General features: G+C 35.7%; 1 protein-coding gene across 1 annotated transcript in view; it reads left to right on the top strand.

The window, feature by feature from the left end:
- The window catches only part of RPS6KC1 (ribosomal protein S6 kinase C1), a 209,600-nt gene that overhangs the window by 158,488 nt on the left and 27,782 nt on the right, over nt 1-23,330 (top strand). Inside the window, 2 exon segments of the mRNA XM_079107120.1 lie at nt 7,828-9,426; nt 9,698-9,787. Coding sequence (XP_078963246.1) covers nt 7,828-9,426; nt 9,698-9,787 — 1,689 coding nt within the window.

Genomic DNA, 23,330 nt, shown 5'->3' with positions numbered 1-23,330 from the left:
AATAGTAAATTGTAGTACAAACAGGAATTCTCAATTCATTTGCTACTAAATTCATTGAGCATGTACCATGTAGTCAGCTCTTTTTTAAGGTGAAAATGATAGGAAAAGAGTTGGCCCTTGTGAAACTTAAATTCTTGTTATGGAGGTCAAGCAAACAAAAAGATGTATATTATTGGATATTAATAGCACGACCCTGATCTTTAACACAGGGAGATCTAATTGAGAACACCTGGGGGTTACTTTTCACTAAGTAGTCAGGAGATTCTCTGAGAAGGTGACATTTAAGAGGAATTCTAAATGGCAAGAGAAACCATCTGAATGTAAGCTCCAGGTGCAGGGACTGGTATAAAAACATAAAGGAGGCCACTTGGTTGGAATGTAGTAGGTGAGCCCAACACTAGTACAGGGAGGGTATTGGAGAAGCTGGCAGAAGCCTGTGTGCCTTGGTAAGTATTTTGGTTCTTATTTAAGTGCACTGGAAACCCACTGGACATGTTGAGCAGTGATAGGATCTGGTCTACGTTTTCAAAAGGCCACTCTGGCTGTTTAGGGAATGAATCTTAAAAGCCAAGAATTGAGAAGTGAAAAGGTTAAGGTAGGAGTCTGGATGAAAGAGTCATGACCTGCTGGTGTACCAGTGGTGGTGACTTGAAGTAGTGCTAGAGGGAGCTGTTAATAGATTTGGGAGAAGGAGAGAAGAATCTGTAGTAATTTCTCAGATTTGGCTTGAGCAGTAGAGTGAACTGGATGCTAAGCAGTGTGTTATCTTTGATGTCCCAGTAGTATTTTCTGTGGTACCTCGGTGGATTTGAAGGTTGTATGGAGATCATAAAAAAGTCACTCTTGTATGTGTAAATAGTTATTACTGAAAAAGGTAATCTTGAACAGCTGTTTCCTCTATAATACCAATGCTTGAATATTTATGATTTATAGCTTTAGCATCCTACTACACACAGAACTATCTGTGATTTATGTGAATCTCTTGGACTCATTTTCTTCTGTTTTTAGTTCATTCAGTTGGAAATTTATTGAGTTCTTACTGTGACCCAGGGAGAGGTCTAGTATGGCAGTCACCAAAACATAAGACCCTGCCTATATGGAGCTGCCATTATGGAGAGGCGGAACAGATAGTAAGCAAGTATGTAAATGAATGTGTGTCAGCTGGAGACTAATGTTAAGGAGAAAATCAAGAAAGTGGGGAAGGGACTGTCAAATGGGTGCTGTTTTACATGGGGTGGTCACTTGATTGAGAAAGAGATATTGAACCTGAGACCTAAAAGAAGTGAGGAGGAGCAGTGTGAATGTGTGATGAAAGAATGTCTTCGCAAGAGAGAAAAGAGTGCATAAGCTCAGAGATAGGAGTGTGCTTGGTATGTAAGAAGCAACAGGATGAGTGTGGCTGGAGAGAATGGGGAGAGTGATGGAGCTGAGTTTAGAGGAGTGAGGAGGTGGACAGACAGATTCTATATGGTTTCATAGGCCACTTTAAGAACTTGACTGTTACTCTTAATGAGATAGGAAGTCATTGGAGGATGCTGAGCAAAGGAGTGACAACATAGAAATCACTGTGACTGCTTTGTGGAAAACAGGATAGAAGGCAAAGGCAAAACCAGGGAGATTATTACAGCAATTCAAATGAAAATGATGGCAACTTGAACAAGGTGTTTGGATTCTGTTATTATAACAAAATATCCTGGACTGAGTATTTTATAAAGAAATGAGGTTTATTTAGCTTATGGTTCTGGAGGTTCAAGGCCATGGTGCCAGGATCTCTTTGGTTCTGTGGTGGTGGACCTCATAGTGAATGGTATTACAGTAATAGGAGTGTGTCTGAGAGCAAGAGATAACATGGTGAGATAGGAATCCAGAGAGAGGCTTTGGCCCCAGTGACCTCAGAACCTCCCACTAGGTTCTATTCTTAGAGGTCTTACCACCCCTTAACATTGCCACACTGGGGACCATATTTCAACACATGAATTTTTGGGATTCACACTTATACCATATTCAAACCATAGCACAGTTAGTGGTGGTGGTGAGGATTGGTTACTGGAATCTGAATATATTTTGAAGGTAGAACTGACATGATCCTGCCTTATATAACTGTATGATTTTTTGGTTCAAATAATTGAAGGAATGGACTTTCCATTTACTAAGCTGTGGGAGGAGTAGATTTAAGAAGGAAGAAATATGGGATTCAGTTCTATAGATGCTCATTATTCAGGTGGTGTTGAGAAGGAAGTGGGATATAACAGATGAGATTTTTGGGGAGAGGTTTAAAATGTTTACTGTTTATTTATTTATTTATTTTTTGGCGATACCGGGGATCAAACTCAGGGCCTTGTACTTGCAAGACAAGCACTCTATCAGCGGAGCTATCTCTCCAGCCCTTGTTTATTGTTCTTTTAAATTAATCTCTTAACTCTATTTGATGAAGAAAAGTATGTAAGTTCCTAAAATCAGGATTATGTAATATTCTTCACATATCCTAACAGTAGAATGCTTGGTATATAGACGATACTCTATGTAATCACTGAGTACTGAGCCAGCTGGAGAAAAGATGAAAGGCCAGGCTAAAAGACAAAGATGGTGAAAGCTCTAGGGTGTGGATATACCAAGTAGTAGTGGGAAAGAATTTCTCCCCGGGTGTCGTAGGGACCAAAGTGGGAAGATGATTCTCCTTTTTTAACTATGTTTTAAAAAAATGTATAAAACGAATCTATAAGCAAATAAATTAAAACCATATAGAAGCATATAAAAGTACAAATTCCCTATTCCCCAGAAATAGACTCTTAAGGGTTTATTGTTAATCTTCAAAAAATTTTATGTCTAGACATATTCTTCCTACTTATCTGATTTTTTAAAATATGGATGATTCTTATATTGTGTCTTTAGCTTACTTTCCCCCAACCTCATTTTTGCAATGTATTTTGAACCCTTTCTCTGTGAGTTCAAGTAGGTTTATGTTAAGAAAACCGGTGTTGGGTGGTATTTAAAAAGAATTTTGGAGCCAGGTTGTATGAGCACAAATTTGTCATTACTAGTTGTGCAAGCTTAAGCAAATTACTTAACCTTTCAGTGCCTAAATTTCTTCATCTGCAAAACAGGGACAATAATAATTAGCTACCATAGGGTTGATGTGAAAATTAAATGGTTGATAAATGTAGAACACAGAATAATATTTGGTAAACACCTTGTATTTTTAAATATTGCTGTGATCCTTTTTTGAGTAGATATAAAATGGTCGTGCAGTTGTAGCATAATTTAACTACTCCCTTATTGGTGTTTTAACTGTTCCCAGTACTTACACATGTATATCTTTGTACATCCTTATTTTGTATTGTTCTTAAACATTATTTGTAGGACAGATGTTTTGAAATGGAATTTCTGAGTCAAAAGATGATTTTTATCATTGCTCTAACAATATTTTTTCATACATATTAAAGTCCCAACTCTGGTCAAGCAGATTAACACATTTATTGTGCAAACTTGTAGAAAGACAATAAATTAAAATCTGATGAGAGGCAAGGGAAGAGTTTTAATTAAATCTTATGAATTACTATTTTTATGGCTTAAGGTACTTCAATAACTGCAACTATGTTTCAAAAGGGCCTAGAAAAATATCATTTACATATTCTTAAAGTGTTAGAATTATTAATATTTTAGGTGTTTTCTTTTTATATTTTGTGATTTAGCTATAACAGTTTTTTTAGTTTATTGTTATTATTGTTTTAATAATAATACTAATAATGATATTTGTATAATTTTTTGTGCTGGGCCTGATCTTAACTCCGTAGAAAGTGAAAACCCAGGCAGATTTTGTGGGTGGGAAACTGCATTGAGAATAATGTGTTCTTGTTGGTGATGTGATTTTCATGTTTTCTGTAATTGAAAAAAGGATGTGATATGACGAAAATTTTGTTTCTGTAGCTCAATGTTGAGCATTAGGGATAATTAAGTTCAAGTGGGCACCCATCCAAGAATGAGAAAGAACTAAAAACAGTTTTGTCCCTTTGAAAATGCAGTTTTTACAATTGATGTTAAAGTGCTTGTTTAGTCTGGGAACAGATTCCATAATAAAATGCTAACAGTCATATTTAAAAATTTATCTAATAAGGAAAATAATGAACATTAATAGGATGCTGTACTTGATTCATCAAATGGATGAATTTTCTAATTTTTTTTTTTAAAGTCTGTGGATCGAACCCAGAACCTCATGCGTACTAGGCAAGTACTCTACCAGTGAGCCACATTTCCAGCCCAGTCTTGCTAATATCTGATATGGATAGGTTGCCATGAGGATGGCACTGTGCACATTACTTACAGGAGTGATTCTGGTAGAGCAATTTGGCAACACATATCAAAAACATTGACATGCTTCTTGATTCAGTATTTTCATTTCTGGGATTCTGTCCTGATGAAATAATCAGAGAAGGCAAGTATTTGTATATAATAATATTTATTATTGTAATTCTAATAGTAAAAAACCTGGAAACAATTTAAATGTACAACAGAGGAATACTTAAATGGACCTCAATATCTGTTGCATGGATATGTAGTATAGCCATTCACACTCATTTTCTCAAGAAATTTAGGAAATATTTATGATGTTATTTGTGACTAAAAAAGTAAATATAGTAATGACTTAATAGTGTTTATCATTAGGCATGGGATTATGAATGATTTTGATTTTTATCTTTTCTGTTTCCCTTTTTTTCTATAATTTTCTGAAAAGTTTTACAGTAAAACTGTATTGGTTTTAAACTAGGAAGAAAATCTGACCTCTTCTAAAATGACCTTATTAGTACTTCTACATCTTTTTCTTTGAAAGGTTTTTAAAAAAATTGTAAAGATACCATTTGTTACTACTCAGAATATTTACTTATGTGTATTTATTATGTGTTTAGTGTGCTAAACTAGTTATTAAGATCTTGCAGTCTGGTAAAGGAGATAATAAAAACATAAAAGTAATATTAGTATGAAACAGAATGTTGTAAATGTCATGAGGGGACAAATGATATATAGGATTCAGAGAAGATATGAATTATGTCCTGTGAAGGTATACAAAGAAGTTGGTAAAAGAACAAATTCTGAAGCACTTTCAGGAATGACTAGGATTTTTCTTTTTAAAAAATTTTATTTATTTATTTTTATGTGGTGCTGAGGATCGAACCCAGTGCCTCACCTGTGCTAGGCAAGTGCTGTACCCCTGAGCCACAACCCCAGCCCATGGGTAGGATTTTGACAAGCAGATGTTGAAGAAACTAGTAGGAAAAAATTCTAAGTGGTAAATGTAGAATAGATAAAGCCCAAAATGGGTTTATGTGGGGAAATACAATTCAAGTGAATTCTGTAATGAGTAGGGGGAGAGGACCCAATTATGAGTTGGTATAGTATTACACTAGGGTTCAAATGCCTATGGGGAGTTGGTAAATGGTTCAGTATGTAGATGGGTTTGAGTTCTTGAATGGAGAAATGGCACAATAAGATCTGGGCTAAAATGGAAGTTTAACTGAACAACAATTAGTATGATAAGAGTGATAGAGTAGGAAGTTTACAGTCTAGTTTTGACTATAGCATTGTACCCAGAAACACAGAATAATCAAAGGAATGACAAAGAAGGGGGTGCCTAGGAGAAACATTATAGGTAGATATCATAGGACTTGGAGACTTGTCAAAGTTAGGAAGAGCAAAGGAGAGAAAATAATCCAACTTTGGTCCAAAACTTTTATGCTAGAGTGACTTGGAAGTCGGAAAGAAGTGATCTGGGGGACAAAAATAAAGAATTTAAATATATTGAATTTTAGATTCATTGGCCTAAGAGTGAGGGAAACTTCCTCGAACTTTTTCAGGCCCTGTTTTTTGCTGATACCAGAACTTGTACATGGTGGTGACACATCTTATTCTGGTGAATTATCATCTGACTGAACAAGTGTTGGCTGAGTGCCTGCCGTATCCTGCATATTATGTAGACAGTAGGCATAGAAATGTGAAAAAGACTTAGTCCTTTCCTCAAAGAAGTCGTCATCTTGAAGAATCAAAAACGACAGTGTCATTTTATTTGAATTGCGTAAGGATCTCAGCTTCAGGTTTAGGCATTATTGTTTGGGTGCCACAATATAGGTAAGTGTGCTAAGAAGAATGTGGTTATTATTGTCAAAAGACTTAAGACTGGAATCAATGTGTAGCTCCTTTTGTGTGAGTTTGAAAACCACACAGAAACACTGAGTATACTCCAAAGAGAACAGAAAGCTTCAGTTAAGAAAAATGAGAGGGGAAAGTTATATCACTGTTATCAAAATGGGGAAGACTGTTAACTGGATCATTGGTAGAAAGAGATGTATGATGATTCTAGGATTGATATTGTGACACTTACCTTTTACTGATCACTTACTCTGTGGTAGCCACAGTGTATGGTGCTTTGGGTATTTATGAAATTTCTAGAAATGAAATGTGAAAGAGAAAGAAAACTTTAGGATGCAATTGCCAACTTATTCATGCCATTCATTGTAAAATGGTTACTTTAAGATTTAGCTACCTTTGGTACATGATGCTTAATAGCAACATTAAAAATGTTCTGAAAAATTTCCTTCTTCATTAATTATGGGATTTATTTTTAACACATTATTCTTGATTTCCAGTTTTTGGAATCTGCAGTTATATTTATCTTCACAAAGTATGCCTCTGCAGCAACTGTTTTTTAGATTTCTGGATCAAATTTAGTTAATTATTATTTATTTGAGTACTATTTTTAATTGGCACATTTGTGGGGTTTTGATACTATAGTTTTTATGCAAGGATTCTAATAAGCAAAAACCCTCTAATTTTGAATTTTTAATGGTTAAAATAAAAAAAATGGTGAAGTAACTATGTAACAAGTATTGCCAGTAAAAAACTGGATTATTTCATGTTTATTTGATTTCTGCAAAAGCGATTTACATGATTTTAGTTTTATGATTTTAGTTTAATTTTATAGATATAAATCAGAATACAGAATCAGAATTATAATAGCTTACCTCATTAATTGCTACTTAGTCTTTCTCAATGGCTTTACTTTGGCTTGCACAACAGATGAACATATATTAGGGAGCACAAGATGGGAAAAAATAATATTTAACAGCAAATAACATACCAGATGCCAACTTTCTCCTTCCATTCTTGAGTTTTTCTTTGGTACAGGGGTTTGAACCCAGGGTGCTTAACCACTGAACCACATTCCCAGCCCTTTTTACATTTTATTTAGAGATAGAGTCTTAGTTGCTTGGGCCTCACTAAGTTGTAGAGGCTGGCTTTGAACTTGCCATCCTCCTGCCTTAGCCTCCCAAGCCACTGAGATTACAGGTGTGTGCCACTGGACCTGGCTTGGATGGGGCATTTTCAAAATGGAATAATATTGTTGATTCTTTTCCCAATGTAGTATATAATTTCAACCAGTACTTGTACATTTCTGCTTGACCAGTTATTAAATAACCAGACCAGAACAAAATCAGATATTTCTAAGACTAAACAAGAGTTAACTTAAAGCAAAATTTTAACTGTGAGATTTCGTATTAATATTTGCTACAACAAATTTCCCTTCAAAAGAAAAAGTAGGTTGTCATTTTAAAAATAGTTGATATTGGAGATGTACTTGAAACCATACTAATCAGTTAGCAATAATAAAATTAAAATGTAGCTTCAAATTTTATTAAATATGCTTGTCTTACAGCACATTTAACATTAATGAGTAGTGGTGACTTGGTTTTGATGATTATTAGAATACTTTTTTTTCTAGTTGCTTAAATATCTGTTTAAGGATCTTACTTTTTTTTTGGTTGTACTTGTTCACAGGTGGCAAACTCTGGTCATATATCAGTAAATTTCTAAACAGAAGTCCTGAAGAAAGCTTTGACATCAAGGGAGTGGAAAAGTCCACAGTTACTAAAGTTCACCTGCAACAACCAACTTCTAGTCCTCAGGACAGTGGTAGCTTTGAATCCAGAGGAAGTGATGGGGGAAGCACACTTAAAGTTCTGCCTCTGAAGACTAGTCTTACTCCAAGTTCTCAAGATGATAGCAACCAGGAAGATGAAGGCCAAGACAGCTCTCCAAAATGGCCAGATTCCGGTTCGAGTTCAGAAGAAGAATGCACTACTAGTTATTTAACATTATGCAATGAATATGGGCAGGAAAAGATTGAACCAGGGTCTTTGAATGAGGAGCCTCTCATGAAGACTGAAGGGAACGACATCGATACCAAAGCCATTAAGAGCTTCCCAGCACATCTTGCTGCTGACAGTGACAGCCCAAGCACTCAACTGAGAGCCCACGACCTGAAGTTCTTCCCTGGAGATGAGGACCCAGAAGCAGTTTGTTCTCCAAGAACCTCTGATTCCCTCAGTAGATCAAAAAACAGCCCCATGGAGTTCTTTAGGATAGACAGTAAGGATAGCACAAGTGAACTCCTGGGACTTGATTTTGGAGAAAAACTGTATAGTCTAAAATCAGAACCTTTGAAACCATTCTTTACTCTTCCAGATGGGGACAGCACTTCTAAGAGTTTTAATTCCATTGAGAACAAGATAGAGTTCAAAGCTCAGGACACCATTAGCAGGGGCTCAGATGACTCAGTCCCAGTTATTTCCTTTAAGGATGCTGCTTTTGATGATGTCAGTGGTACTGATGAAGGAAGACCTGATCTTCTTGTAAATCTTCCTGGTGAACTGGAGCCAACAAAAGAAGCTGCTGCAACGGGACCTACTAAGTTTACACAGACTAATGTGGGCATGATGGAAAGTAAACTGTTGGAAGCCCCAGATGTGTTGTGCCTTGGGCTTAGTACTGAACAATGCCAGGCCCCTGAAGAAAAAGGCACAGAGGAACAGAGTGATCACTCTAGGCCTAAGCCCTATAGTATAACAGAGACACACTATGCACAGGAGGATCTTGGGGTATTATTTGTAGCAGCTGTTGATCATAGTAGTTCAGGGGACATGCCTTTGTTACCCAGCTCAGAGGCTAAGTTGCAAGGACTTGGAGTAGTGGAGTCGGCAGTAACTGCAAACACCACAGAAGAAAGCTTATTCTGTATTTCTGATCCCCTCTCAGGTGCTAATGAATATAATGCAAACACAGACACTTTAAAAACAGAGGAAGTATTGCTGTTTACAGATCAAGCTGATGATTTTGCTAAAGAGGAACCTACTTGTTTATTCCAGAGAGACTCTGAGAGGAAGGGAGAAAGTGTGTTAGCACTAGAAGGAGACAAGGAAATCCATCAGATTTTTGAGGACCTTGATAAAAAATTAGCACTAAACTCCAGGTTTTACATCCCAGAGGGCTGCATTCAAAGATGGGCAGCTGAAATGGTGGTAGCCCTTGATGCTTTACATAGAGAGGGAATTGTGTGCCGCGATTTGAACCCAAACAACATCTTATTGAATGATAGAGGTCAGGAACTTTTGCAAATGCATTTCTTTTTATTCGCTGTTGCTTCCAATTAACTGAGTAGGCGTTTTATCTTGTAATTAGTATCTTCATTTCCTGTCTAGAGCTTCATTATCAGTGCAGCAAATTCACCCCCAGTAATAGCTTCTAGTACTTAATGATGCCATTATTCTTAATGATACTGTTTTTAGCTACAAAAGGAGTAATTACAGTTCACTTCTGCAGAAAATGGAAGAGAAAAATGTTTTGATTTCTCCTGTCGTTTTGTTTTTAGGACACATTCAGCTAACGTATTTTAGCAGGTGGAGTGAGGTTGAAGATTCCTGTGACAGCGATGCCATAGAGAGAATGTACTGTGCCCCAGGTTAGAGCAATCTCCTAAAATGTTTCACTTGAAAAAGTGGTTCGGCAGCTCTCCTTTCTTTATAAAAGTTGTATTTTTCACTAGCAGTTCACATATGTATTGGTTGGTTATCTCTTGAACCCTCCAAAAAGGAAAATTTGGGGAATGAAACCATTGCATAATCCATAGGTGTATGTTTTGTGTGTGTGTGTGTGTGTATAATTCTTGTTAAAAGTGGTTATACTTCTCTTAGAACTTGAAATAAATTCCTTAAAATGACTTAACTGAGTGCTTAGAAGGACCTTTAAATATTTCAACCCTCTGTACCTGGATGATTTTTATTAAAATGTGAGAGTTAGCTGATTAAATGGTCAAATTCCTAAGGCTAAAAATAGTTAAAATGCAGATTAAGAAAATGTAATGTGATTTTAGTGATGAGCTAACCTGGCATTTTAGAATACATTTTTAAGATTCTTCCTATATTTAAGAAAAATTTAGGAAGCGTGTTCTTGTTTTAAAATTGCCCATTTAGCTAAACAGTTAACATAACAGGTTTCTACTGTCCTTATTTTATTGTCTTTATTTTTAAAAAATTAGGGATTTATTTCTGTGGGTTTCAAGTCCTTTGTTAACAATATAAGTTAAGTGTATAAATTATGTTTGAGTTACTTTTTCTCTGTCATCAGTGCAGATGGGACTGTATTTGAATTCAAAGTTTGTTCACTTTGCCTCGCACGTAGTATCTTTGGATGACTATAGTTTCTTAATTCCTCTGCCCCCAAGAAGCTGCTATCAACTTCCAAAGGAGTTTCAACTGATTATGCTGATTTACTTGGTTATTACAGTATTTAATGCTTACTAGCCTACCAGTACATTGACACTTACCTTGTTTAACTTTGCTTCACAGGAAATTATTATAATTTAGATTCAAAGAGATTTATTCTTCTTAGTTGCAACCTTCATTATTAGGAATTCTTTCTCTGTTGGGGAAGAGCAAAGTTTTTCATTCTACAAGGAAAATATCCTTAAACTGTCCCAGAATCGGAGAGCAGTACCATCACACTCTTTTCTTTCCTCTTCCTTCCCCCAATTAGAACTGATTTTATTTTTTCCTAAACAAAACAGCATGACTATATAGTTTTTCCACCCTCAAATAGATGAGATGACTCTGCCTTTTGAAACCTTATTGGTGTGATGCAGTAAAAGGGATAATGAAAATTTCATAGTGAAATCACCTCATTTACAGTTTTCTGTCTGATTGTTAGTTTTTATAGACACCACCCCCAACTTTCTAATTTGATGAGAAATTACATTTTGGGTAAGTAGATAAGTATATTTGTTAATTATAATTATAATATTTATAACTGCCTCTTTATTTCCTATTTTATTGAAAATTATTTGTAAGGTGCTATTTTAGCATTCAAGCAGATTATTTTTCTTCAGTCCCAAGTGCAGTCTTGTTTACTTTAATAGCTCTAACATCTTGGGATCCTGAGAGCATTGATATATGTGGGACAAAACCATAATACATTCATCAACAGATACATACTTTTAGTTTCATGTTCTGAAATACTGAATTTAATACAGATCAGTTTCCAAATTCTACTTTTTAAGCTTTTCTCAGAAATCACAATTCTCACAGTTCAGCAGCAGGTGGCAGTGTACCATTAATGGATTTTTTTTTTTTTTTTTTTTTTTTTTTAAGCTGTCCTTTTCCAGGTTGTCCTTCACTAGCATTTGGGGAAAAACAACAACAACAACATCAGCAGCAGCACCAACAAACCTTTAGTATAAAGAGAGACTTTGTTGTAATTATTTACATAAAGGGACTGCGCCTTCAAGCTTTGTTAGTTGTGCTAGTGTTCTAGTATTATGGTGTGCATTGAACAATATGGAAAGTTTCTCCAGTCCTTGGGCCTGTTAACTTAAGCAGCAAGGTGAAACAAAACCAGTCATAGCCTTTATAGAAAGGTCATGTTAATGTTCTAATTTAGGTGATCTCAAACCTAGAGAGTTAAAGAACTCAGTTAAGTCTACATGTTACTAACCACTTGCTTACAATACTGGGGGATTGAAGCAAAAATTTATAAATTACTGTTTTCTTAAAACTGAATAACAGAGCTACCAATAAAAACTACAAGTAGTTATTCCTCCCTCTTCTCAAAGGGTGGAGGAAGCAATGATAATATGCTAGTGCTTCAGTGTTTAAAATCACTAATCAGTATGTGGTAGTTAGTCCTCTTGATCTATCCTTAGAAATACCAAAGGTTGAAATGATTCCTACCCATATCTCCTTTCCCCTTCCCAGCGCTAACCTTGGTGTTATTGTGCAAGTAACTAAAGCCTGCTAAGCACTCCTGTTGGATTAGAAAGTGAACTTACCTTGCCTTGCATGCACAAGGCCCTGGGTTCGATCCCCAGCACCGCAAAAAATAAATAAATAAAATAAAATAAATAAATAAATAAAAGAAAGTGAAGTTATCACAAGATTCTGATGAGGATGATTCACCTTTGTTTGAACAGCATGGGGTCCTTACCCCTACCACTCTTCCCCCCTGGGAATCCTTATCATATATTTGTCCTGAAAGCATCACCTCCCTGCCCTGTACTTTATAAAACCAGCAATGTCTTTTTTATCTTGTGGATGATGTGCTTCTATATTTTGAGAAAAATTTCCAGTAACAGATTCAATTTACATGGACAGAAACTTGAGCAAATGCCAAACTAGCAGGGGGGCCATTATTCTGCTCTATAAATAAGTTTAAAACAGAAAAAACACACACAGAAACCTGTGAATCAACATGTTTTGGTCTAATTGAGGGGAAAAGCAAGATAGATAAATTTTGAAATGCAAATGATCACCTTCTGTTATTTAAGAATAGTTTGTGCCAACTTTATGATCTTAGATATTTAAAAGTCATAGTGATTTCAACAATGCATACTACCGAGGAAGTTTAATATTCATATGTTTCTACAACAAAACTGAGAACTTTTTTCAAGTTGCCTTTTTTTTTTTAATATTAAAGAAAACACATCCAGCAACAAAAAGACAAAAACCATGGCGCTTTCTCTTGTCTACATCTGTGAAAAAGCCAGCACATAAATGGCTGCAGCTGCAGACCCATCACGAGGGTCTTGAGAATACGAATGCACTGATCAAACCCAGCCCTGTTTTCAAAGTAGAAATCATTCCTTTTAGGTTCACTTTGTATCTTTAGATTATCCAGAGTGATTCTCTAGCAAGGTTTTATTTTAAATAAACATCATTCAAGGTGAATGGGTTCCTTTCGTACCGCAGACACATAGAATGGAGTCAGAAAGAAAAAAGCAAAAGAAATGGTCCACAGAGTAGGAATAGATTGTAAGGCATGACAATATAAATGTAACACTGTCTAGTTTCCATATTAGGGGACTCTTAGACACCTTATGAGGAGATATTTAGATAGGCTTTGTTTTTTACTGTGAGAGGTTATAAAACAAAATCTGGGGTAGCTGGTTATTCTTCTCCAGAGGACTTCCTTTTAGTTAGTTACTCTGATTTTATTTTGTTTGTACACAAAACATACAGTTTTAGCCAAAGGATTTTATATGTTTTATCACTTGATAATGTAAAATAAATTTTTGTAATAGCATTTATGTATAAATGAAAAATTAGATGTTGAGAAAGTAATTTTTTCTTTTCCTACTAGCATTTTTTAGCAGTTTTTACTCTCATAAATAAGCAACTAGAAAACAGAACTTATACTATTAACTGTATAAAATACGAAAGTCTATTTGAAAGTTTAATATGCAATCTAACTCAAATGAGCAAGATTATTTATACATTTGTTATTATGCTAACAGCTGTTTAAGTTTCCCAATCTACCCTTAAACACGTTGTTATGGTGTCCTGTCAGTGTGTCCTTCACTTTTATTTTCCACCCCATTAGGAACCTTTAATTTTAAATGCTGTAAATTTCCATTGATATTTCTCATTGAATACTTTTTCGATTCAAGAATTTATAGGTGAATATGTGTGTAAATTGAAGAAGTCCAAAGTGCTTTTCACTGCAACCCAATCTCCACGCTCCCAGATGTCAAATGACAGCTTTGCTTCCTCTGTTAGGCGATTTCACACTTGGAAACAGCTCACAGCTGACGATGAAAAGTGAAACATAGAAAAATCATGCTGAAAAGTATCTGCAAAATTCAGTTTTAGAGCATGACGTTTATTTACTACCATCCTTTGCTCTTCTGGCCTGACTTTATCAAATAATCCATGAATATTTTGGGGGGGGGTAGTTTCCCCTGCTCTTCTCCATAAACATACTTTCCACTCAATTTATTTCTTTTTAAGCATGGTGCTCCATGTGATAGTTAGGTGTTATATAATTAGAACTAGGACTTAGACCATGGATGGTTTAAAATGTCTTGAGGCCATCAGGCAGTAAAGACTTAGAATATTTAGGTGGTGTTGAGAATTACCAAACCTGTGTACCATTCCCAGGTCAAACATTAGCTCATTGCATCACCTTAGACAGTTATTTAAGTCTTTGAAACCCACAGTTTAATGGTAGTAAAATAGATTTGTTGAGTATAAGTGAAATCACTAATGTCAAATCATCTGACAACCTTCTTATACCAAATTTAGTCAGAATTCAAATTCATCTTAGTAAGGCAAGAAAGTTTTCCTCCAAGGGTAAATATTGATTTCTTATCTAACATTAGTAGGGTTAAAAGAGTTATTAAGCAAGTTTTTGTCTTTAAGCAAATATTTTATTCATTTATGAAGTTTGTACATAATGTATATAATACAGAGATGAAGGATTTATGGAAAATATTTTCATTTAGAGGAAGAAGCCAACTTTTGAAGCAGCAAAAATCAAATTCCAAGAATCTCAACAAACTATTGTTTAAAGAAAAAAAGAATTATTTAGATATGAGAATTTATGAGTCCTGGGTAATTTCACAAACCATGAGTAATCTAATTTTAGGAATGTGATGTTGATAGAGAAAGCAAGTGAATGTAGATATATATTTTGGACTAACAATGACATAATCAGGAAATGGCTATAGTTTTTTTTTTCCCCCTAAAGGAGAAAGAAGAAATAGGTAAGGGTGAGTTGTACAAATCATTCAAAAGAGTAAAACATTTGTGTTTGCTATTCAAATATTATTTGTCAAATAGTAACCTTTTGAATTACGCTTCAGGAAAACTTCAGCAGCAACTTTCTTATACATGGTAGAAGTTTTAGTGCTTCTTTAAGTTAATAAGTATATTTAATCCTTTGCCTTTAGTTCTTATTATTGTTTAAAAAAATATCTATTTCTTCTTGAGGAGAACCAGTAAATTGTCAAGTTTGCTGTGAAACAAGGGCAATTTTATAGTGAGGGAAATTCCCTGGGTACTTTGCCTCTCTCTCTAGCAATGGAACTGTGATGAGTACGGAGTATGGGCTTTTCAAGTCTGCAGAGGTCTGACCTTGTCCGGGCATGGCCCTTTTGATGTAAAGAAGGTGAAAGGGTGTCTTTAGGAGGATTTGAGGGTGTGGAACCCTGGGATCCATCCCTAGGTAGGATACATGGTGAACCCTCATAAAACTCCACTGTTGGTTGGTCACCTTCCCACCTGGATTAAGAACACTCCATAAACACACACATGCTGAAACCATACTTCTCTTATCAGGCCAGAATGTGATTCATCTCGAGGGGTGAGAATGAAACAGGGTAAGAACATAGTAAATGACATATTAGTCCCTCTCAAGAGAACAAAATGTTAGAACTGGAAAGTTTATAAGGATGGTTAATTGATAAATTCTAGATATAGAAGAGGTGAAATACAGTATCTTTGTACATTTCCCAGCACTACCTGATATGTGGTGGGAGAAGGATATGTTAGCTTTCTATCATTATAATACTGGAGATAATCAGTTTATAAAGGGAAAGGTTAATTTTGGCTCACAGTTTTGGAGGTGCCAGTTCATGATTGCTTGTTGCTTTGGGCCAGTGATAAAGCAGTACATCACAGTGGGAGCATGTACTGGAGCAAAACCACTCACTTCATGGCTTGAAAGCAAAAGAGAAGAAGAGAAAGGGGTAAGGGTCCCATGCTCACCTTCAGTGGCATACCCCCTGTGACCTAAAGACCTCCTACTAGCCTTCACTTCTTAAGGGTTCCACCACTTTTTGATATTGCCAAGCTGGGGAGCCAGCCTTGAACCTCTGGGCCTTTGGGAGACATTTAAGATCCAAAATATAGCAGTGTTTTACCTCAAGATTTAGATCATTAAAGGGAGGTTAATTTTAACCTTCTGTTTATTCCAAAACACTTTCTTTATGATCTGATACAAATTTTATTTTCAGAAGAGGAACATGAGATTAGAGAATTTTAAATCATAGCTGCAAAATCATGTGTCTTAATTTTGAAGTCTAAATTGATTTTTGGCAACTCTTCATTTAATTGGCATGCATTATTTTAAGGAAGAAAGTGAACTATCTTTGGCCTCTGATATTGAACAAAGAAGATGTAATGCTGAATCTTACACATTATGTTCTAGAGCGATAAAATCATCAGTTTCTGCCCTGTGAAATTGGGCTAGTTTGAATCTCCATGATGTAAGTAGGGCTTACTCCTAAGCAATTCTTCACAAATATTTTCTTCAAATCAATGTTTACAAATGCTAAGGCTTTAAAAAATTAATGATGATAAGGCAAATAGGATTCCTGAAACTCCTTTAACAGCAGTACATGTCACTGTCCCCCTGCCTGGCACGGCAGCAGAGCAGCAGAGAGAAAACTGTGCCTGTCATTCTCACAATTTTCAGTTAGCCTTTTTCTCATCAATCAACTTTAATGGCTTTGGTTGGGTAACAGTGTGACACCCGATGGCTATTCAGAATGGAGTTGTTGTGATATGATCAATGGAAAATGGAGCATGCTGTTGGTTTTTTTCCTCCTGGAAATGCAGGGTGAGAGTCTAAGCAAGATTGTGTAGAGCTCAGAATTATAATCAGTCAACCAGAAGTCATATGGTAGTTACCCATTTCTTACTTTATCTCACAAGAAAACGGTGTGGTAATGATACCTATAAACTCCCTTGAACAAATAATTCTTGGCTCTGAAATGCTGAATCAAATAAAATCAAGGAGTTTTGACCCAAGTTGTGCAGATAATTGCAGGAAAGCTCAGAACATGGTTGCCAGGTCACCACGACAACAAGAAATTCAGAGCTGGGTGGTGAGAGAAAAGCAGAGTTGGGTGTTTTTCCAAGCCTAGCCTGAACTAGCTAAGTGTAGTCTGTGCTTATGTTCAGTTCCCCATAATACAACAGGCCCAGGGTGCAGGTAATTGAATTACCTGAAAACCAACTGAATTAATAATGAGGTGGTGGCAGAAAGTGAGGCTGAAGACGGAGCTGAGCTGAGAGAGCAAATGTAGCAAGGAGCAGCACCTGGTCTCTCTCCTCACCTTTGGCCCCAGTAAGGGAGCAGGTCTAGCCATTGTAGATTTCTCTCTGGGAAAGTGCCAGTCTTGTCACTGGTCTTCTCTGGATAATATGCTCCTAATTAGAGGATATAATTCAGGGAGCTCTTGAACAGTTCGTATACCCTGCTTGACAAATGGGGCATTTGAGGAAAGCAGTTGAGTTCCTTTTGGAGGACTTCATGGAATATAGAATGGATAATTGGGCAGTCAGCATTTTCTGAAATATTATAAAATAAGAAAAAAGAAGCAAAATGCCCATTTGGAAGGATAGGCTAGAAAATGGAAATGCTAGTCTCTTATGAGTCTGTCACACTGAATGTTAAGTTGTTCTGCCTTGGAGGAGATGTGAGACTGTAGGCAAGTAAATTTCGTGTGTCCAGATTAACTCATAACAAATACAGAGCCATGTGAATAGTTGTTGTTTTCAGACTTTTAAACTTTAAACTGCAAAACTTTGATAATTTAGTTTGTAGATAGTATAGGAACAATCCAAACCTGGAATTAAAATGAAATTTTAAGAGCTAGAGATCTAGCTCAGTGGTAGAATTCTTACCATAGCAAATGCAAGACCTGGGTTCGATCCCCTGCACTTCAAATAAAAAAGAAAGGAATTTATTATCATAGTTGTTATGGCTTGTAATTTTGTTTTCAATTGTAACATTTCATCTTGTTTGTAGAAATTTTAAAAAATCATCAAAAATAATACCTTGGGGAAAGCTAGGTAAGATGGTTGTCCTGCAGTGAAGTTAAATGAGTTTATTTTTAATAACATTTAAAAAAAAAAAAATTCTAACTGACATTAATGATCTCATGAGACCACCAGCCAGATGTTATAAGCCTGTGCATAAATTAGTAGCACATTTCATGGAAGTAGGTGCCAAGATTTCTTATGCTGAGCAGGGACAGGGGAAACCTTGTGTTACTTTCCAGTCTTCTTTCTGCCCCCATCATTTTTCCTCGATGTAGCATATGCCACCAGTAGCAGAGAAACCCATAGTACCACAGGCAGCGATTGTGCTGTGCAGAGGGAGCACTGGAAGGTATCCACTCTGCTGTCTGAATTTAGGGCTCCAGCATCTCTTGCATGGAATTTTTCAGTGAGCAAGCAACTGACCACCATTCACATCTAATCCTCTAATCTATGTTTTGTCCTGTTGTGGAGAATGCTTTAGATAATGTTTTAAGCCTGCAACATGTAGAAGTGCTGAAGACTTGATTGTAGATCCATATGCTCACTAGGACTTTTTAAAGAAAACAAATGTGATGCCTTTGTAGATGCTTTGAACTCCCTGAATGAACAGTGCTATGAAATACAAGATTGGTGTATTTATTCAACAGACATTTATTAAATGCCTCCTGTGTCCCAGGAACTGTGCCTAGGAGCCAGAAATAAAAGACATAAATTGATAATATTAACAGTTACTTTAGAAGTTTTATATCAAAAGGAGACTACTCAAACAGAAGATGTACAATTGGTTAACTAGGACGTCAATAGACCTTTATAGGTGAGTAGTTTTATGTATAGAATGGTAATTTACTGAGCTAATAAGAGACATTCTTAGCTGTCTGTCTTCCCACAGTTTAGTTCCATATATTGTTGGATGCAAAAAAAAAAAAAAAAAAAATGCTTTCTTCTGTGTTTCTTTCTCTTTGCTCCTTAGTCATCAGCTGTAGTAGAAGACTAATGCTCAGCTCCTGCATAGAAAATCTTTATACACAGCAAGAGCTGGTGAGAGAAATTGACTAGGATTTTGTAATTCTAGTCCCTTTCAATTAGCAACAGATGCTGCAGGGAAAGATGGTCTGTGTAGGAACACAGTACTAATGTTTCAGAGCTCTAGCCGACACGGAATGCTCATTGCAGAAGAAAGATGTTCTTTTCCTTCGTCCAAATGTGTCACTAATGACAGGTCAAGTGCTTTTCTTATTTCTTTTTTCTTTTTAAACCTACCTTTCTCTAATCCTAAGTTCGTTAAAGAAGACTGACTTCTTGGAAGAAAGTTAACAAATTCTTGACCAATTTAAATAGCATTTTAAATCTTATTGAACACTTAAGGAATTTGTGGGGAATTTAGGCACTTCAGCTTTTTTTTTTTTTTTTGGTAACTATGAAAGTGTAAATGATCTTTATATAAGAATTTTCTTTTATTCTTGCCTTATTCACCAAAGATCTCTTTTTGATCCTAGAAGATAATATATTTTTGTTTCTTCTTTTCTAAAAGAGAGATTTGGAATCTTTAAAGTCAGATTTTTTTAAAGCAAAAAATTTACTAGTTTGCAAAAGAAAATCCTGTAGTATTAGAAACAATAATTATCCTACTTCTACGAAGTATGCTTATCATTTTAATGTGTCATATAGGTTTGTGGCTTTAAGATTGGTCTGTCATTCTGTCATTCTGATATTTGGATAAGGTGTTATATTATTTATGTGACCTTGTTTCAGCACCTAAACATTGATTTAATTGTTTTATTACTTAAACACTTTATTTGCAGCAGTTGGTGCATTTTCATTGTGTTTTACTATAATTTTGACAGTGAAAAGAAGCTAAGGCTTCTAAGATTCTATTTATCTTAAAAACTATAGTTAGGAAAAACAGTTCAGGATAAATCGAATAATTATTTTGAGTGAAAAATAGAATTTTCTATACGTAGAATTCTTCTCTAAGAAAATTCTTAATTTACTGTTTCCTGCCATACCTTGGAGGTTAGATTAGCAACAGCAGAACTGCTTGGAGAGGTAAATAGAATTCTCTCTGAAAAGCATTTTAATAGTAACTTTAAAAAAAAAAAAAGTAAATTCTGAATTTGCTATGTCACAAAGTCTATACAACTCTCATTCTATGTTTTAGCAAGCCCTTGGCCATATGGGTTAAAATGCCCATGCTATTTTTCTGAAAAATACCTGGCTTGTTGAAGAGTGTTCTATGAGTTGTTAAACACCAGTAAAACAAAGGTGGGCAAAGCACATTTATATTGTGATATCTTTATTGTTTCATTTAAACTCTTTATTCACTTGCTTGATATGATAGTTTGAATCATTAGTATGAATTGGTAAGTTAGAATGTCCAAGTGAATTGTAGTAAAATGAGATTCTAGAATTCTACTAAACAGTACATATTCAATGCCCTAGTTTTTTGGATCAGTTGAAATCTGATCTGGAGCTGCTTCTGTGCCTTCAGTACAGGAGAAGATGGTAGCGGTTAACTCCCGTGACACAGGCGTTTCCTTCACCACCAGGTGACTAGTTCTTAGGAAAGGGAGGAGGGCTGCCTATGGGACAGCTGGGAAACTGAGCAGGCCTTGCTTGTCTTGGCATAATCCCACTCTTTGGGTATTGTAAAGAAGAGTTATGAGAAGGGCCCATGAGTGCTTTTGAAAGTACTTTTCAGGAGGATAAAATTAAGATTGTAAGAGGTAGAAAGAATTTTAAAAGTCCCGCTGCCCTCGTTTTCAGAGGAACGTGTTGATATCCCCATCCAAGCTCCAACAGCAGCATAGCTAGAGCAGTAGTGATAAGTCTCTGACACAAAGACAAAAATGCAAGGGTTCTTGAATATCAACGTCCCTTTTTTGAGTTTTTGGGTTCTTGAATATCAACATCCCTTTTTTGAGTTTTTGCAGGAGGAGCTTGAGGAATTCTCATGGAATAGTTTTATTTTTTCCTGATTACTTTGCCTAATTGCCTATAAAGACTGCTGCATTTGTGGAGAATAAGACTATTATTTACTCAGCCTAGAAATTGCAGATATAGATGTACTAGTGAGGGAAGGAACATGCAACAGAAACAACACTGTGAGTTGCATAGGAAAAATATTTTGAAAAATGACAAAACAGTGGTAGGATATGTCCTTTAAAATGCTTTTCTATTTTTTTCAAAGATTTTTCAAATTTGATGTAGGAGTTTAAAGGGATTTCCCAGCTTTACTATGTTATACTTTTGAATGAGCCTCACATTTATTTAGCATTTCTTCACATTTTCTACTTTTGATGTTAGGGGCAGATACCTGGTTGTATGTGATAACTGTCTCATAGCTTTATATATAAACCAGTGCTTTTGGGTGTGCTTATATTTTTTATATAGATTTTGCAAGTAAAGCAATTTTAGAGCAGTTATTTTGATAGCCATATAATCTCAGGCTTCCTTTTATTTATTTTTTTATTTAAAAATTTTTTTTTCAGTACTAAGGATTGAACCCAAGGGTACTTTACCACTGAGCTACATCCCCAGCCATTTTTAATTTTATTTTGAGACGGAGTCTTGCTCAGTTGCCCTTGAACTTTTGATCCTCCTTCCTCAGCCTCGTGAATATAGCTAGGATTGTGAGTTTCAGTGTACATCTCAAGGTGTTAATCTAGGAGTTATTGCTCCTTAAGGATGTCAAAAGGGAAACCATTCATTCATTCTGAAATCAAAGGAAAACTTGTTTTGTTTTAAAGCCTATATGGAAGAAATTCTACAAGTACTTTCATTTGTTCTAATAAATAAGCTTCCTAACTGATAAAGAAAGTTCCTCTTTATATCTTATCTCTTTGTTGTAACTTATGAAAATCAAGGTCATGATGTCAATTTTACATCAGTTAGTTAATCCCTGCTAATGTGAAGTCATTTTGAAGACTCCTTGTTAAGGAGTTTGGATTCAAAAGTTATTTGGTGTCTTGTGTTTTTCCCTTTATTCTTATGAAAAATAAATTTACCTTTGTACAGTTCTTCGTTTATAGCCCAGTTAGATCAGAGATGCCTTTCAGCCTACCTGCCTTTATATTTTTGAGAGCAGTTTTTCTTGGATGGGACCAGCAGTCTCTGTAGGCCTGAGCGGCATTAGACAGAACGAATTGCATTCAAGAGGAAGGAAGAATGAGAAAATCAGGGGAAAGGAAGAAAATGGACAGTTAGTGGAAGAAGAGGTGAAGACCAAGGAAGGAGAGAAAGGAAATGGAGAGCGAAAAAAGCAATTGCTGTTGTCAGTGCTAAAGTGTCATCAGCAGTTACCTCAGGTGCTACGTGGAGCATTCTAGACTAGCTAGCAAGCTCATAGAAAACAATAAAGGAGTACACTGTGTCTGTCTCATCAAGCACCCCTCACAATTTTCTATCTAAGTACTTCTGAATGTAGAGGTGGTATAAAATGTGTATCTCAGGAGACTAATGAAATATGATTCTGAGATTTCTTTGAAGTCTTTTTATCTTAGGAATTCATGCAAATTTTACATTATGTTCCATCAGAGATCTGCTTTTCTTTGGATGGTAAAACAGTATCCCACCTGATCCTGCACATGCAATCTTTGAGGGTGGGGAAGATTAACTGCACTGTGTTATCTAGTGGCTTCAAGAGCATCCCCTACCCTGTGCACCCTAGGTTGCACATTTCAGTAGTGATGCAGAAGAACAGGCATAACACGTAGCTTTTGATGGTCAAGGCTACATTGGTGCTGGTACTTTGGACTTTTGCTGAATTTTAAAGGTGCCTTTATAAATTGTGTTAGCTGTCTACACATAGACCCATCTCAGTAATACTTCATTCAGTTCCAATAAGGAATTTTATGAGCAGAAATTGGGGGTATCATTCAAATTCAGAGTCCTTAGGATACGTTGTTTGACCCTACAAGCCACCTTACCACTTTGCACATTTCTCTGAGCTGACTGAGTCAGATGTCCCTGTTTTCCCAGGACACACAAATACTATATTGTCTTTCTCTCAAAAGTCACCCTACCCAAATGAGTTCTTCGTAAGGTTTTTTAAGAAATTGCAAATAATTCATTTAAAGGTTAAACACAGTTCCTTATATATGGTAATCAGTCAGTGAATGTTAGCTGCTATTTTATTGTTGAAATTGTCGTTATTGTCATGCATGCTCACTATAAGGACAGAAACATTCAAACATGGACAGTAAGGCTTGTTGATGGCACTTTTGATCTTGAGTTGTGAATAGGTGAAGCCTTTATAACACTAAAAATATATACTAGTTGCCATATTGAGAAAAGAAAGTGGAATAGCTGAAAATTTGGGTCAAAATATAAAAAGTAAAGTCATTAACAATATTATCTATAACACTGGTTTTAGTTTCATATTATTTAACAACGTGGCCAAAGTACAGTCTA

Source organism: Sciurus vulgaris (assembly GCF_902686455.1).
Source record: "Sciurus vulgaris genome assembly, chromosome: 12".
Taxonomy (NCBI): domain Eukaryota; kingdom Metazoa; phylum Chordata; class Mammalia; order Rodentia; family Sciuridae; genus Sciurus; species Sciurus vulgaris.
The sequence above is the reverse complement of the archived record's forward strand: the minus strand, read 5'-3'. Positions and strand labels throughout refer to the sequence as shown.